This window comes from Acipenser ruthenus, chromosome 3 (genome assembly GCF_902713425.1).
Source record: "Acipenser ruthenus chromosome 3, fAciRut3.2 maternal haplotype, whole genome shotgun sequence".
Classification (NCBI taxonomy): domain Eukaryota; kingdom Metazoa; phylum Chordata; class Actinopteri; order Acipenseriformes; family Acipenseridae; genus Acipenser; species Acipenser ruthenus.
Window position 1 is genome coordinate 89186301 of NC_081191.1, and position 17616 is coordinate 89203916.

The 17616-nt window shown below is 43.2% G+C and overlaps 1 protein-coding gene across 4 annotated transcripts in view; it reads right to left on the reverse strand.

Annotated features, from left to right (window-relative positions):
- LOC117435678 (amphiphysin-like) overlaps positions 1–17616 on the reverse strand; it is a 78032-nt gene that overhangs the window by 55558 nt on the left and 4858 nt on the right. For all 4 annotated transcript variants that reach the window (XM_034059033.3, XM_059018730.1, XM_059018731.1 and 1 more), the window contains exon 2: positions 1716–1796. In XM_034059033.3, coding sequence (XP_033914924.1) covers positions 1716–1796 — 81 coding nt within the window. The remainder of the gene's footprint in view (positions 1–1715; positions 1797–17616) is intronic.

Sequence of the window (17616 nt, forward strand, 5' to 3'; positions counted from 1 at the left end):
ATCACCACATACAGAACAACCTATTATTCAAAAAAGAATGTGTAAACAAACCCTCTGATATGAGAGACCTGCTTTCAAGCTCATTCATCCATTCATTTATCATCAAAAGTGCTTCTTATCTAGTTAGACATCCTTAGCATTTGGCTTTAAGATATGACAATTTGATTTTGTTTAATTTTTCATCTCCAGCAGTGAGTCACCAACTTTCTGGATTTGGGCTGAGGGTATTATAAACTTTCCTACTAATGCACAGAGATGTACATGTAATACATCACGACTATAGCGTTCAGTGAAAGTTTTTCACAGTATTCTGGGACTTTGCTGGGTTTTAAAACAACACTCTGATTAGCACTCAAGAAGCAAAAAATGTGCTAAATATTTATAAAGGTTGACACTTTATGATCAACAAACAAACAATTGACTGCTCTTAATCCTATACAAATCACACATCACATGGTTCCGCCCCGAAGCATGACATAGATCCTAATAAAAAGGACACGCTTTGTTGTACGAAAAAAATAACATTATCTACCAACAAGCATTTTTCCATGGCAACAGTATTCATAAAAATTGTCCTCCTGCATGTAAGCAACTGTTTTTAAAGTGTGCAATACTGTATAGTACACTACTGTAATGCATTATACAGATCATCTGGTCAACCAAAAACTAGTAACCTGTGCGGTTGTGAATCTGGAATGGTTTTGTTGCTGTTTGAGGACCAAATATCTATCACTAAATATATTAGTCTTGGTGAATAGAGCAAATATACTTACTGTATAGAAACATTTTAAGAGAAATTGCAGCGGTACCCTAAAATGTAGCTGATTTCTAGGAATGATGAAACCACAGTAGTGGGCATTGGCAGGCTTATTATTTAAATGATATATTACCATGTCATGTTTATTTTGTTCTCATAAGGGATTTGTCAGTGCTGGATTCTAAATCGAGTGAGCTGCTGGAACATTAATTGCTCACATCAGATAAATGCATTATCAGCATTTTTATGAATTCCCATGGTGAATGAAAATGAGCACGGCCCTAGAGCTAAAACCAATCTAAAGAGGTTATTCAAATCTCAAAGGCTCTATTCATCACAATTCACCCTCCTCAGCAATTCCCCGTGATTATTATGTCCCCTAACAAGAGCCCCAGTAATGGAGTGTGCTATTATACGACGAGTTGAAAACTGCAAAGTTCGTGAGCTGCACAGAAGACTCCATAGGCCGAATCACCAGAAGCCTGCTTCACCCACCCTAATATCAGAGTGAAATCCACTCAATTGAAATCATGCGTGTGTACAGGTGGATGATAATTTTAAAACTATACTATACTAACCTTTGAGCTGCTAAACAAAAATGAAATATTTATGCACACAGCGGTTTAGAGATAATATATAATACAGTAAAAAAAATCAATTCAAGATCTTTATTTTCTTTTACTTTCATTTTTTGTGCATTTCTCCTGCGTGCCCGATATGACCATTTGAAGTACCCGCAGGGGTACGCGGTTGAAAGGCCCTGCTGTAGAGTATATTGAGAGGGAAAGTCTTACATATAGGGCGAAAGGTTGCCATGACCATGCCTCCTTATAAGGCTTTACTTGGGCCGCTTACTTCTGTATTTCTGAATTCAAATACAGCTTTGGACAGAAAACTCAAGACATTCCATTTTGTATAAATCCATTGTTGGCACAATGTAATGGAGTTCAATCCCTACCTCCTGTTTCTTGAAGTTCAGGATAAACTGCTCAAACTGTTCATCTTTTGTTTCATCGGCTTTCCCCAACTTCTGAAGCACCTAAAAGTAAGAAAGAAAGGGCATCATGAATGTGAAGAGCGAACATATCTCTTGTCTGTTCCATATATTGGAACCACTAAAAATCATAATGACATGCAGAGTGCTGGTTTCCATGAGTCACTAACACAATACTGAGTTGCAATCTGCTAGTGTCAGAAGCACTGCATTCATAAAGAGAAAACAGATCAGTACTAAACAGCAGGCAACTGCTGCTTTATATTCAGTGATTTTGAAAGCAATCTTTACTACATTAACAGTCATCACAAGCCAACACAAAAGGTTTTATATAGTGTATCCCCAATGTAGACGTGGCAATATCCTGTACCATGATATGCTGTACTATATAATGCTAACAGCAACGTGTTGGAGAGTCAAGATCACGGACAAACTGATCATCATTTTGCCGAAAATAAACTACATGATCTTCTGTAACCATGTTGCAAATCTTGTGTGAAGAAATGCTTACCACACAATAGAAAAGAAAAGAAAAAATAATGCAAGGGCAATTCACTTAGTATATAAAAAAATAAAAAAATAAATACAAACCAGGGAAAGTCCAACACAGAAATATACCAGTGCATCCCGTTTCACAACAGATTTCCCATAGCTTGGAGATTGCCAGTTCGAATCCAGGCTATGGCACTGCCGACCATGGCCGGGAGTTCCCAGGGGGCAGCACGCAATTAGCCAAGCGCTGCCTGGGTGGGGAGGGTTCAGGTCGGTTGGGGAATCCTTGGCTCACCACGCACCAGCAACCCCTGTGGCTGGTCGGACGCCTGCAGGCCTGTCTGTGTCAATTCAGAACTGTGTGGTCCTCTGACACTATAGTTCTGTAATGGCTTCACGGCAGGCTTGCAAAAAAAAAACGGATGGCTGACGCCACATGTTTCGGAGGACGCGAGTGCTCGTCTTCGTCCCTCCCGAGTTAGTGCAGGGTTGCAGTGGTGAGCCAGGTTGAATAATTGGGCATTCCAAATTGGGAGAAAATCGGGGGTAACATAAATCACCAAACTCCCTCTCCAAAGAAAGGATTTTCTTCCCCCTTTCTACAAATGGCCATTCTCCAATTAGAGTTTATTTAGCCGTCTTTCAAACTAAGACTGGACTAGGTTTTGTTTGTCAGCAGAGGGTAATCAAAGGATGAGACAAGGGTTATTCAGCCTTATATTCCAACAGGCATTGATTTCTGAATGAGGATGGCTATTTTGCTATAAAATATTTTATTATTTCATAACTAAACCTAACCCTGTTTCTCAATTTAACAAGAGGACATTCACACTTGCACCATTGTGTGCAATGCCAGTGGTCTACTTCAGCTGACTGATAAAACCATTCTACATGACCAAGTTAACTATAATGTTCATTTAGATAACATGTTCTTAATATAAGATATAACAATGATGTAAGACTGAAATAATATTTATATTAGATGCTTGCTAACTAACTAAATAAGTGAACACTTACTACTTGCATACTTCACAGTCAACCCAGGTTATGTGACCTATTTTTCAGTTCTCCATGAAAAATCACTGCTATGATTTTTAAAAGCTGCAGTGTCCCTCTATCATGTTCAATACTGCACTAAAATATAACATATGGGTGACTGAGTTTTCTACATACTTTCCTAGTGTCCTTTCATATACAGTGGAAAACAGGCTGTGTTCAGCTTCCTGTTTTTTGTATTTTTTGTTTTTTCACATTCCCAGGGCTGTTGTTTTATTTTTTGTGTGAAATGACCTTTCTGCCTTCTTATTGTGTCTTTATTCATGTCTATTTTCATAAACAATTCATTTCCTATACAGAACAACATTTGTAAATGTAACTTCACACTTAAATTTACTTAAACTGGATGCATAAACATTCATCTGTTCATATCTGTAGGTTAATAATGTACTTTTTCAGGGCATAACTTCAAGAATGGTTTGTGGCAGGCTATTTTTAACATTGTTTTACTAGTAAGGCCATGTGATGCTTATTTTTATTAATTATTTACAAGAAGAAGAAGAAGAAGAAAAAGCTTGGTTTATTACATTAAATTAAATATAGCTGGTGCACCAGTACCTGTAGAGTTATCGACATTGATATACAATTCTACTAGCAACTATAGGATAATCAATGGAAGGCTTTTGTTGTCAAGGAGGCATTCCCCTCTGTGTCATCCAATGTTGAATTTAGCGTTTTTCTTTTTTTTATTATTATTTACTGTAATAAACAAAATATTTCATCCACACATTTTATCAGATTATTTGTTTGCGGGGGGATCCCGAGTGACGCATCCAGTAAAGGCGCTCCGCGCAGAGAGCAGGATGTGCCCTATAGCCTGGAGATCGCAGGTTCTAATCCAGGCTATGTCACAGCTGACCGTGACCGGGAGTTCCTAGGGGGCGGCGCACAATTGGCTGAGCGCTGCCTGGGTAGGGAGGGCTTAGGTCGGCAGGGGAATCCACGGCTCACCGCGCATCAGCGACCCCTGTGGCCGATAGGGCGCCTGTGGTTCTGCAGTGGAGCCGCCAGATCTGTGTTGTCCTCCGGCACTACAGGTCTGGTGGCATTGCTGTGGATCTGCAGTGCTAAAAATGACGGCTTGGCAGGAGCACGTTTCGGAGGACGCGTGTTCCAGCCTCCGTTTCCCGAGTCGGCGGGGGGGTTGCGAGCGGTGAGCCGGGGATACAGATAATAATTGGGCATGCGAAATTGGGGTGAAAACCGGGGTAAAATAATTGGCGACGACTAAATTATTTAAAAAAAAAAAAAAAAAAAAAGATTATTTGTTTGCTTGAAGAAAATAACAAATTGTTTTTGTTTTTCACATTGTAAGAAACAATCGATATTAGGAACCACCCAGAGGTTTACATGCAGATAGGTATATAAAGGATATAAATAACAAGTCTTGAGGTGTTCTAACACATTTGCACACTACTGTAGGTATTTCCTCTGTAGACACTAACAAAGATACATAATGGAATGGGTCACAGTGATACAGAAGGTCCTTCATTAAAAACGAGGGAGGGCATGACAAAGTCATGGTTGAGATATACAGTACAGGCACTTACCCATATGGCCTCTCTGGTAGATATGTGTAGCGCAATATTTTACAGTGTATATTTTACTTTCTTTTAAAATGGGTGTCTATTACGAGACAAAAACTCAAACTTTTTGCTGGGGACATTATCCCTATTTTAGGAACTGGGTGACATTATTCTGACTGATTCTTTTATTAGGGGATGCATAGGGGAGTCACTGGCTCAGACTGGATTGAACTAGGTCAGGAAAAGCTCTCAGTCAATACTGTCATGCAGCCAGTTCTCTAGTAGAATTGAAACAAGCCTTTACTTCATCAAATTTCATGCTGGAATGTTACATAAAGTCCCTTTCGAGTGGTACATTAAAATACACCCCTCCCCCAGCTTGCGAAAAGAGCTACCAGCTGTTTGAACAATAGTTCCCAACAGTATCCTTTTTTATGTCTAAATTGGCTCGTTCCTAGTTTCCTTGATTGAAATGTTGACTTGCAGCATGAGTTGAGAAAAACTGAGGCTGGAATGGAACAGAGCATAGCTATCTATCAATGTAATTTCCTATACAACCACATATAACTACAGTGCGAACAGATAGCCAGTTTAAAGATGCAATAATAACCAACATTCACACAAGACCATTTTTCAATTGATCTTCTTATTTACCAGAATATACAACTGAACTGATTTGAACAAGAATAACTACTAGTCACTGCAAATGCCACTCTGTCAAGAGGAGAAAACTCACTGATTTGGCCAAGATTTCTCTCACTAATTTACTGAGATCACCTACTTAGCGCTACAAAACAAAAACTCTACACAATAGTAGACACTGTTGTCTCATTTTAAGCACCTGTCTTGGGAGACTTCTATCCAAAACTGTAGGAAAACCACATCAAAATCCTTCCTTGTTTTACAGCTGACAGGAACCACGACAAGAAAAGTGGCAGGTGAGGGTGAAAGCAAATTACAAAGGTACTCTCGTATTGTAAAATTAAGGGGGCTCCTAAGTGGTGCATCCAGTAAAGGTGTGCCGCGTGGCGTGCAGGATGCGCCCTACAGCCTGGACGTTGCTGGTTCGAGTCCAGGCTATTCCACTGCCGACCGTGGATGGGAGTTCCTAGAGGGTGGCGCACAATTGGTCGAGTGCCGCCCGGGGGGGGGGGTATGGGGCAGGGGTGTTTGGTCGGCCAGGGCATCCTCAGCTCACTGCGGGCTTGTCTGTAAGCTGCCCAGAGCTGCGTTGTCCTCCGACGCTGTAGCTCTGAGGTGGCTGCATGGTGGGCAGTGTGCAAAAGTAGCGGTCAGCCGACAGCACATACTTCGGAGGACAGCGTGTGTTCGTCTTCACCACTCCCGAGTCAGCACAGGGGTGGCAGCAGTTAGCTACCTCGGTCCTGGGGACCCCCTGTGGCTGCTGGTTTTCATTCCAACCGAGCTCTCCATTACTTAACTAGACCCTTAATTGAACTGATCATTTGCTTAATTAGACCTTTTTACTTGTTTTCAGCTCTTAAAAAGTTGCATATTTCAAGTTAGCTATAACATTTCATAAGTAACTTGAACTGCAACTGTTTACGAGCTGAAACAAGTAAAAAGGTCTAATTAAGCAAATTATTAGTTCAATTAAGGGTCTAGTTAAGTAATTAAGAGCTTGGTTGGAAAGAAAACCAGCAGACACAGGGGGTCCCCAGGACCGAGTTTCAGAAGCCCTGGCTTAGAGTGACCGGCAAAGCTCTAAGTACCTCTGAGTTTAAGTTTTCACCATCCAAGCTGATGACGAGGTAAACAGACAGCCCTTGTTTTATCCCCTGCTGTGCTGGCACTGAACTCTGCTGGGAAAAAAGGGGCGTGAAGGACTGCTGTGCTGTAAGTAGTTAATTTTGGGTTGTCTGTTGGGACTGTACTATAAAATAACATTTGCTTACTAAGGCGGGTGTACATTAGTTTGTATTACGTGCTGGATTGAGGTTGCAGTCTCTTCGGTGGTGTCATGTACATAGGAATAGTTGCACGTCTTTTTTGAGCAGGGGTAGAAAAAAATACCTTTACGTTTCGTTATTGAGAGCGCCATTTATTCAAGGGTGGCGTCTATTAAAAAGATGATATATGAGTGAGGCGTTAATTCGAAGTAATATGGTAAATACATATGTATTACTTGTCATGACGCACATGCATCAACATATGAAATGAACTGAATAAGTAAATGAGAAGCAATATGCAAGCGTATGTTTATAAACTAGAATAATAAAGTAACAGACAAACTAACGTTAATAAACAAACTGTCAAACTAAATTAACACAGCACCCATACAGATGTTAAAAAATGCAGCAGCAACATACAAGACATATACATTATTTAACAGAATGGTGCAGCAACTCACCAGAATGGAAAACACCAAATTGTTCGGCGACTTGTGTCTGATTCAGGTTTTTTTCAAGATCTCGAACAATTTCCAAGTTTTTGTAGTAATAGAAACAGCGATGCATTTCACGGTTTGTTTACATGCCATATTGAGGCGATGAGGTGCACTCATGGAAATCAGAATACAAAACCAGGCAATGATATAACGCCGGTTCTAGGAAGATTTAATAAACTAATCAGTGTGCCTCAAGACACTGACAAGTCGCTTTTGAAAAGACTGAATAAACCCTAATTTAAGTTTGATGATGATGAGTTTACAAAACAGTACTGTATCCGCTGTGAACGAATCGCTGTCGGTGCCAAGGTGTTCTTTTAAGTGAAGTTCCTGTTCCTTTAGCTGGAGCATTTACAATGGGAAAAATCAGTTTCACCATAAGGGTGTTCCCTTAGGTGAAGTGCTCTCTTTGGAGGTGTTCCTATGCACGGAGACTACTGTACTGTCGAGTTACTATACATATTGTGACAGAAAAAAACATCCAACCATTTTGGAAAGTAACCGAAAACAATAATTTCATACAGTATGTAAAAAGCGAAAGCCCCGAAAAAAAACGATTTACATAAAACTTGAAAATAGCTAAAAATAAGCACCGAAAAATGAAATTAATAAAAACAGAAAAACAGAAGCTCTAGGTAAAACTCACCCAATGTGTGGGACTTATTTTTATTTTCCATTATCATACAGATGGTGTTTGGTTAAACTGTGCTTTACAATCGTATATTACTCTAAATGTATGTTTACTGTGCTTTGCAATCGTACATTACTCTAAGTGCCGGTTCTTCAAAATAAACCAAGCTTCTTAACCCGTTCCTGGTTCAATTGCCTCTTGATTTGTCTGCCTGGGCTCATACGCAAAACATAATATAGAGTGAGAGTAACATCGGTTACAATTACATCGGAGGAGATTGACATCTGATTTCTTCCTTCACTGCACCTGAACTGAGTCAATGTGACAGTCTGGCTCGCAGTGGTGATGTGGATGACGTCACGGACCAGGAAGTAACTCAAACCAAACAGTGGATGGGCGGTTGAAGCTGAGTGTTAGTGCACTCAGCGTATTTAATAAACAAAATATTAAACAAATTAACACAACACAAAACAAAAGGGCACAAGGGCCAAACGAATGAACAAACAAACAAGTAAGTGATGTGCTGGGAAATCCAGCACGTCTTAGCAATTGTTTTGTTAATGTTGCTTTTTCTCTCTCCGCTCTCCCGTACTCTCCTCTACACTCTCAACCCCGAGTGCAGAGTGCTGCTGGTTTATATACTCTGGCCGAGGGATTTAACTAGTTGGTAATTATCTTATTATCCCCCGGCCAGAGTCTGCACGCGTTTGGTAAGGATGCATGACTGTCAGCTAGTTAAATAATCAGTAGCTGATCAGCCATGCATCCTCACGGGGTTTTTAAATATAATAACAAAAGACGCGGCGCTTTTACCCGCGCCGCAAACAAAAATACAAATAATAATAAATAGGGGCGGGACACTCCGCCACACATGCCCCCCCTTGTGCGCAGCACACATGGCCTTTTCGGCCACCTCCCCCCTTAGTCCCCAAAGTCCCGGTCAGCAGTCCCGGCGCAGGAACAGGGGCAGCAACGGGCCAAAGGTGGCGGCCACGGTGGGATGTCCTCCTCCCACCCAAACAGCCGTAGTGTTCCAATGGCCCGCGCACCGGCCAGCTCCTCTGGCCAAAAAATTTTTGGGGGTGGTCTCCAGACCTGCCCCCCCTTCTTCATGGCCGACAGCTCCCCTCCGTGGGGCTCTGGCCACCCTTTCTCCTGCAGCGAAATTGCTGCGGGGGAAGCTGGTCTCCTGACCTCCCCCCCTTCTTCATGGCTGACAGCTGCCCTTCACGGGGCTCCAGCCACAGTATTTCCTGCCGCGAAAGTGCGGCTGGGGGAGCTGGTCTCCTGACCTCCCCCCCCTTTTCCATGGCTGGCAGCTCCCCTTCGTGGGGCTCTGACCACATGATCTCCGGCCGCGAAAGTGCGGCTGGGGAAGCTGGTCTCCTGACCTCCCCCCCTTTCTTCATGGCCGGCAGCTCCCCTCCGTGGGGCTCCGACCACAGTGTAGTGACCCCAGGCGAAGCAGGATCCCTGGCGACCCCAGGCAAAGCAGGATCCCTGGCGACCCCAGGCGAAGCAGGATCCCTGGCGACCCCAGGCGAAGCAGGATCCCTGGCGACCCCAGGCGATGTGGAACAGGCAGCCCCAGGCGATGCGAGGCAGGCATCCCTGGGTGGTGCGAGGCAGGGCAGGAGCAGTCCTTCCCATGACGGTGGATGTGGAACCAGCAGGTATTCACCCTCTGCTGGTGGAGGTGGGAGGGGAAAGCAGTCCTCCCACAGCGGCTGAGACGGAACCAGCAGGTATTCACCCTCTGCTGGTGGAGCTGGGAGTGGCAAGCAGTCCTCCCACGGCGGCTGAGGCGGAACCAGCAGGTATTCATCCTCTGCTGGTGGAGGTGGGAGGGGCAAGCAGTCCTCCCACGACGGTGGAGGCGGAACCAGCAGGCATTCACCCTCTGCTGGTGGAGGTGGGAGGGGCAAGCAGTCCTCCCACGACGGTGGATGTGGAACCAGCAGGCATTCACCCTCTGCTGGTGGAGGTGGCGGAGGCAGAGGCAGCTCTTGCTGCTCTGCTCCTGGTGATGGTGGAGACAGAAGCAGCTCCTGCTGCCCTGCTCCTGGTGGTGGTGGAGACAGAGGCAGCTCCTGCTGCTCTGCTCCTGGTGGTGGTGGAGGCAGAGGCGATGGGGCGGATGCTGGCCACTCAGAGGGAGGCTGTGGCGGTTCTGGCTCCCTCTGCTGTGGCGGCTGGGCTGGTGTGTGCCGTGCTCCCTTCAGCAGCATAAATAGAGGCTGCTGGGGAACATCAGCATCCTGCCCTTCTCCCCCCCAGAAAAATTCAGGGGGTTGAGCCTGTAACTCCTCCCCTTCTGGCTCTTGGGACTGCAGCTTGGGTCCTAAGGCTGTGGAAGCGCAGACTTCCACCTCTTGGGCTATGGACGCACCGACTCCCCCCTCTTTGGGCTGTGGACGCACCGACTCCTCCCTCTTGGGCTGTGGACGCACCGACTCCTCCCTCTTGGGCTGTGGACGCACCGACTCCCCCCTCTTGGGCGTAGGACGTTCGGGCTCCTCCCACTCGGCCGTAGGACGTTCGGGCTCCTCCCACTCGGGCGTAGGACGTTCGGGCTCCTCCCACTCGGGCGTAGGACGTTCGGGCTCCTCCCACTCGGGCGTAGGACGTTCGGGCTCCTCCCACTCGGGCGTAGGACGTTCGGGCTCCTCCCACTCGGGCGTAGGACGTTCGGGCTCCTCCCCAGGCTGTGGAGGCGAAACCAGCAGGCATTCTCCCTCTGCTGGTGGAGACGGTAGCGATGGCTCCTCTCCATCTGATGCTGGAGACGGTAGCGATGGCTCCTCTCCCTCTGATGCTGGAGATGGCAGCGATGGCTCCTCTCCCTCTGATGCTGGAGACGGTAGCGATGGCTCCTCTCCCTCTGATGCTGGAGACGGTAGCGATGGCTCCTCTCCCTCTGATGCTGGAGACGGCAGCGATGGCTCCTCTCCCTCTGGCGCTGGAGACGGCAGCGATGGCTCCTCTCCCTCTGGCGCTGGAGACGGCAGCGATGGCTCCTCTCCCTCTGGCGCTGGAGACGGCAGCGATGGCTCCTCTCCCTCTGGCGCTGGAGACGGCAGCGATGGCTCCTCTCCCTCTGGCGCTGGAGACGGCAGCGATGGCTCCTCTCCCTCTGGCGCTGGAGACGGCAGCGATGGCTCCTCTCCCTCTGGCGCTGGAGACGGCAGCGATGGCTCCTCTCCCTCTGCTGGTGGAGACGGTAGCGATGGCTCCTCTCCCTTTTGTGCTGGAGATGGCAGCAGCAGGGTCTCTCCCATATCCGCAGCCAGGTAGTTGAACACCATGGCTGCGATGTCTGGGAGGGAAGCTGGGTGGTGTTGCTGTTCCCAGGCCTCCCAGCGCTCCCCATCTCTTGCCCACAGGAGGTTGATCACTGCAGGGAGGGCTTCCTCATAATCCCTCCCCGGCTCCACCAGCCAGTCCCAGACTCCCTCAGAGGAGAGTGCATTCGTCCTCTTTGGAGGATGCAGGTCCTCCCTCACTGGACGCTCTGGCTCCTCTTTCTCCTGCCATGGAGGGGGTTGGTCTGGTGCCACGTGCCCAACCTCACCAACCGCGAAGCACCACTCCTCACCCTTCAGGCAGGTGAGGCAGATATCCAGTGTGGCAAGGTAAGGCTGATGTTGCTGCGCCTCCTGCTGCTGTTGTTGCTGCTGCTGCTGCTTTCTCCTCCGGCTACTTTTCCCCATTTTTAATTTGAAAAAAAAAACGAACAAACAAAAAAAAACGCACTTTTCAATCCTGGTCCGGCTGTTGGAGGCGTTGTTTGTCCCACGCAGGACACCATATGTGACAGTCTGGCTCGCAGTGGTGATGTGGATGACGTCACGGACCAGGAAGTAACTCAAACCAAACAGTGGATGGGCGGTTGAAGCTGAGTGTTAGTGCACTCAGCGTATTTAATAAACAAAATATTAAACAAATTAACACAACACAAAACAAAAGGGCACAAGGGCCAAACGAATGAACAAACAAACAAGTAAGTGATGTGCTGGGAAATCCAGCACGTCTTAGCAATTGTTTTGTTAATGTTGCTTTTTCTCTCTCCGCTCTCCCGTACTCTCCTCTACACTCTCAACCCCGAGTGCAGAGTGCTGCTGGTTTATATACTCTGGCCGAGGGATTTAACTAGTTGGTAATTATCTTATTATCCCCCGGCCAGAGTCTGCACGCGTTTGGTAAGGATGCATGACTGTCAGCTAGTTAAATAATCAGTAGCTGATCAGCCATGCATCCTCACGGGGTTTTTAAATATAATAACAAAAGACGCGGCGCTTTTACCCGCGCCGCAAACAAAAATACAAATAATAATAAATAGGGGCGGGACACTCCGCCACAGTCAACATTAAACTATTTGAGACTACACTGTTATATCAGCTGCATGTAGTCAGACAATTTGCATTTATTGTAAAGCGTATAATTATAACCACCTAAATATGAGTTTTGCTGGTATTGGGTTACATATGAGAGAGACACACATGCTGATCCAATCTTATATTTTCTCAGTTGGCTCAGATAACACAATCTTTGCAAGCTTTCTATCACCCCCTGCTTCTCTCAGCACAGAACAGGAGAGAGTTGTGACTGAAGTCTAAATCAACACATTATTTTTAGGAGCATAAGAGATGGAAATAAAACCAATACAGTTAAAACCAACACAACATTTCCTTTTTATTATTATTGTTATTGTTATTATAATAACGATTGTATTATCATCTGTAAGATGGTAGTAAACAAGTTCCATTATGATCAAAGAGGACACCAAAATAAACAAAAACAACAGCAAGATTTCAATGAGGGATTCTAGCCTTGTCTCATTTTGGGGGAAAAAAGCATCTTCCAAAATGTGGTTGAGGTGGGAATTTGTCTGTGAAACAGTAACGTTCACTGTTAGGATAGGTGCTGAAATGCAACAAAACAAGTCGATGTGCCGAGTCGTTGCTTTTGGGAATGAGCTGGAAGATTTGTGTCACTATTAAAGCCAAGGTATTGTATCTACAAAAAGATTGCTGCACCCACAATGTTGTAAACCTATGCTGTCTGACAGTGCATTCTGGGAGCTGGAGTTAAAAATATCTTTAAAAATGTAAGCCCTTGCTAAAGCAGAGTTATAGGAGGCCCTCTCCTTAATAAAAACATAATTCCAACCTACAAAAAAGGCAGACTTTGTGCTACCTAATTCAATTCAGTCTCCCAGCTGCTGCAGCCGTCCCTGTTTTTGGCAGATCACGAGGCTACAGCAGCACTGCATATATGAGCACCCATGTTGAGTAGAGTATGAAGATTGATTTGTGGTAAAGGTTTCACATAATTAAGCGGCATATCTTTTTGGTGAAAACAAAAAACAACAGGGGTGTAAAAACAACAAAAAGGGTCCGGTTTTAGAAACTTGAATGCAAATATCAATTGGAATCTATCAAATCAAATGTTTTCATAAAAAAAGCCAACAATAAATCATATCTCAGTAATCAGCAAGAAAGTGTAAACCTACATTGATTTCCTAATGAAGTTTTATCTGAGGATCATTTATGGAACAAACAACAAAAAGGAGTTTATTTTACACCGCAATGTCTGATTATACAAGCCTGTTCCTGTTGTGAAATCTAATTTGATTCATCACAGTACCAGCTGTGAAGTTAAGAAGACCCTCATTCACAGCTGGGGGTGTTTGTTTCACAGCCTTCAAATGGTGACCATGAGGTCTGAATCTCACCGACTACAATAGATGACTCTTCCATGACATCCCACCTGTTTAACTGGAATAAAAGAGTCACATACAATGTTTTATCCCACATTGCTTAAACACACCTAAACTACAACATACCACCCTCTTCCTTAGAGCGGTGCAAAACAATGACCTGCATTCTCTATAACTGTTACAAAAAAAGCTTTCTTAAACTCACACTTATTCTGTGAAATTTTATTGTTGTAGTTTTGTTTAAAGTATCTGCTGCAAATAGAGGGGGTCAGTAATTTTGCTGTTTGGAGGAAAACTGCGTAATCTATGGGTCATGCTTTATAAACACAAAGGCATGACCTAGTTGTATTGAATCACATTATTTTTCAGTGTGAAGAGTCAATGTCCAAAATAACGTGATACAATTTTGATTAAACACCATTATGTAATGATTCCAGAAAAGATCTTAGCATAGAGTTCTACAAGTTAGAGGCATATAGAAACATGAATTACAAAGGGCTCTGGGGACAAAAAAACATACAGATGTGAACTATTGTTAACATGCCATTTTTTATGCATTTTCCATGCACATTTTGTTGGATTTCAGAAAACATCCACAATGCATAGTTTTGATCCGATTACATAAAACAGAGAGAGCATACATTTAGGCATTCCCCTAACAGTCAGTGTGACTGGGAAGATATAGTTATGGTTTAGTTCATATGCATTCCTTACAGTTTTTACACAACTCTAGACCATCACAAAGTGTTAAGTGAGAGAGAATCAGTGTACAATACCAGCTGCATTGGTAACGTGTATTGGGTATACATCTGCTTTCAACCAGCTGTAATGTGAAAAATTGGTTTTAATGTTTGCATTTCATTGACAAATCCATATTAGCTGAAAATTAGTTTCTGGCTCTTTCCACATTGAACCTGGATGTATATTAATGCATAAATTCAGCAGCCAAGGACCTTAATAATCAACTGTGCAGGAAGTCATTGACAAATATTGGCAAGCTGACTTTGTTCCATGGAGTAAAGTAAGGATGACTAATTGTTTAAAATTACACGTTTATTTTTATTTTCACACACCAAGCTTATGTCTTTGCTCTATCAGTATACAGAAAAATTGCAAAAAATACCACAGGTATATCATTATAATGCTTAGCAGTACCATTAGCAGACCACAGCACAAATTTGGAGCAAATATTGTATTAAAAATAATATGGTAACATGCAATTTGTTACCAAGGTGTGTTATCATGAAAATAGAATGATATAATGAAAAATAGATTGAAACAACTATATATTGTTGTTATTTGTATCTTCATACACAGTTCCATACAAAAATGATATTCCGGTTTGTTTTAAGTCATTCTTTTTCACTCGCTTTCTGCACATTCTAACAGAAACAGTTTCTAAAGAGATATACAAAAAGGAAGAGGTAGAAATACACTTGCTGACATATACCAAAACAAAACTGTAGGGGAACTTTAATTAAAATGAAAGTTAGTTTCATTCTACCCACTGCTCATACTAACGCACTAAATATCACCCATACTGGTTTCTACCACACATCGTGAGTCCCCATACTGTGATGTCTAACTGTGATTTTACTTATGATTTCAGGAAGTTCTAGAGCAGAGACAGTAAGAAATAATCTTGTACATTTATACAGCATGGTTACTAAATGAGCCCTTCACTTGAACGGTGCCTGAAGCTCCATATTTAAGATATAGATCAGATTCAGACTGCCTGTGTCAGTGCGATTTACTCTTATCTCAATGATACAGTGAAATCATATCCAGGAAATGTTTTATTTACCTGAGGCTTCAAAAGTAAAAAGAAGCCTCAGTAGCCTTGACTGGTTGAATACAGAAGCCAAACTATAATACAAACCTGGCTAGATGTGGATAGTTTTCAGTGGACAAAAAAACACCCCTTCGATAGATTTGAAACATGGGCAGGAAATGTTATGCGGCTTACTGTCAGCCTATCAGACATTTTTGTCTTCTACATCAGTTCATGAAATGCCTACTGATCAGATAGAAACCTTTGACACCATCTTGAAGAGGTGACACAGTGTGGCATATAGCCCCTGCTGTGATAAATATTTTAAAATGCCTTCTTTACACAGTATCTTTGACTTTTAATTTACAAGTCTCTTTTATAGGTTTATTTACAGGGAGATAACAAGGGTTGCCACATTTAGATTGTGTAAAAAGAAAATAAAACCTTGACAGATGGTAACTGGGCAAGGTTAAAGGCTAATTTAAATCCTATTCAGTCACTCATCAGCAGGCAACAGTAGGCCTTACCTTCCATGACTTCGACAGCAGTTGTATAGAGGAAGGCACAAGAAAAGAAAAAGCTGAATTCCAAGACCTGGCCAGGTGGCACACAAAGGAAGGCCTCTTGGTCTTGCACATTCTGTTTTTTTAGAATGTTCAATTATGTTCTCCCATCTCAGCAACTTCTCACAGCTCAGGAAAACTGAAGGTCAGTGGGTTTCGATCCGACCACCAAGCCAATTCCCTTTTTTACCCCCAGTGGGTTGACAGAGTATGACTGCAAGCGTCTCGGCCCAGGAAGGATCTGAAACAATCTGCCTCATTAGTGAAGATATAGCTTGTGAGATATGTTGGGCATCTGCCCTCTCCACAGACGGCATGCCTGCAAACTGCATAGTCACCAGCCCTTTCTGGCAGAATCATACATATGCTAGCTTCTCTTCTATGACAGCGCTATCGGTTGAACCATCTGACATCACTGACAGGAACGTTGCACCTTTTATTTTCTCTTACAGGTGCCTTCTTTCTACCTCAGCAATGTGGTGCATAAATACTCTTACTTGTAAGTACTTCCTAGATTTAGCCCGTTCTGTTCCTCAACCCTATATTATTATTATTTTTTTTTTAAATGCTATTTTCTATTGAAACCGATTCTGACTGAGGATCTGCTAAGCATTAACTTACTATGTTTTTTTCAAGCTTTAAACAAGTCAGTTCAAGATAAAATTGATTCCAGTAAATAGTGAATTCACCAGAATTCATCGTTAAGGATACGATTTTGTCACAGTGATTTTTAGTACATTTCACAGGTGAGTTGCGGGAAAATAAAACCAGAATTCACGAAAATGTCACGGAAATGTCACCGAATAATGCAGGCATAGCTACATCAACATACACAAGGGCTTTTAAATAGTACACAAAAAACAATAATATAAAGACTATTGCTTTTTCCTGCTGGCAAGTTTAAATGTTACTTTAGAGTACAAAACTTAGTTGAAGGTCCTTTCACACCAACGTAACTTTTTTTTTTTTTTTTAGAATACTGTAAGATGCGGGCTTTTACACTGCGTAATGAATCAGATTGAAATAAACTGTGTTGCTATTTCTCTGTGTGCGTCCGGTGCAAATGTACATATATATATACAAAATCAGCATGTGAAATTGTTTTTATTACCGTGTTCAAAATGAAACTGTATATATTTTGTCTTCAATAATACGAACAACACATTTAAAATGGTTGTTTCTGAGTAGCCTACAGACCACTGCCCCTTTAAACATAAAAACAAAAAAAACGTTGAATAGTCAAATCACAGAAACAGCAACGTGTCCAAGAAACGGGGCATCACAAAGTGACCATTCTCACTGTAAGACCTTTCCATGAAGGTTTAACTTATGAGTTCATTAAATGATATCCGTGCGGCAGGGCTGAGGCCCTGTGTATGGAAAACGTCTGTTTTGTATTTTGATTTTGTTAGCTATGGCAGGACTGGGGTAAGAATCCTCTCCCTGCTAAAAATGTGTGGACATGCGGCCAAGAACTAATTGATTTATTGATTAACAATTAATGTGCTATTAAAGGAGCTGGAACGCCCTTTGTTTTACAGGCAGGGATACAAATGGTCTGGGCAAGATGAATTGGCTGTAGGCACTGCATGGCTATGTGGAAGCAGAGAAACCAACCACTGAAGATCACCATGTGTACACCTGGATCCTTTGTATTGTGTATTTAGTATTGAGGAAAAAGGGATTCCTATCCCACAGCA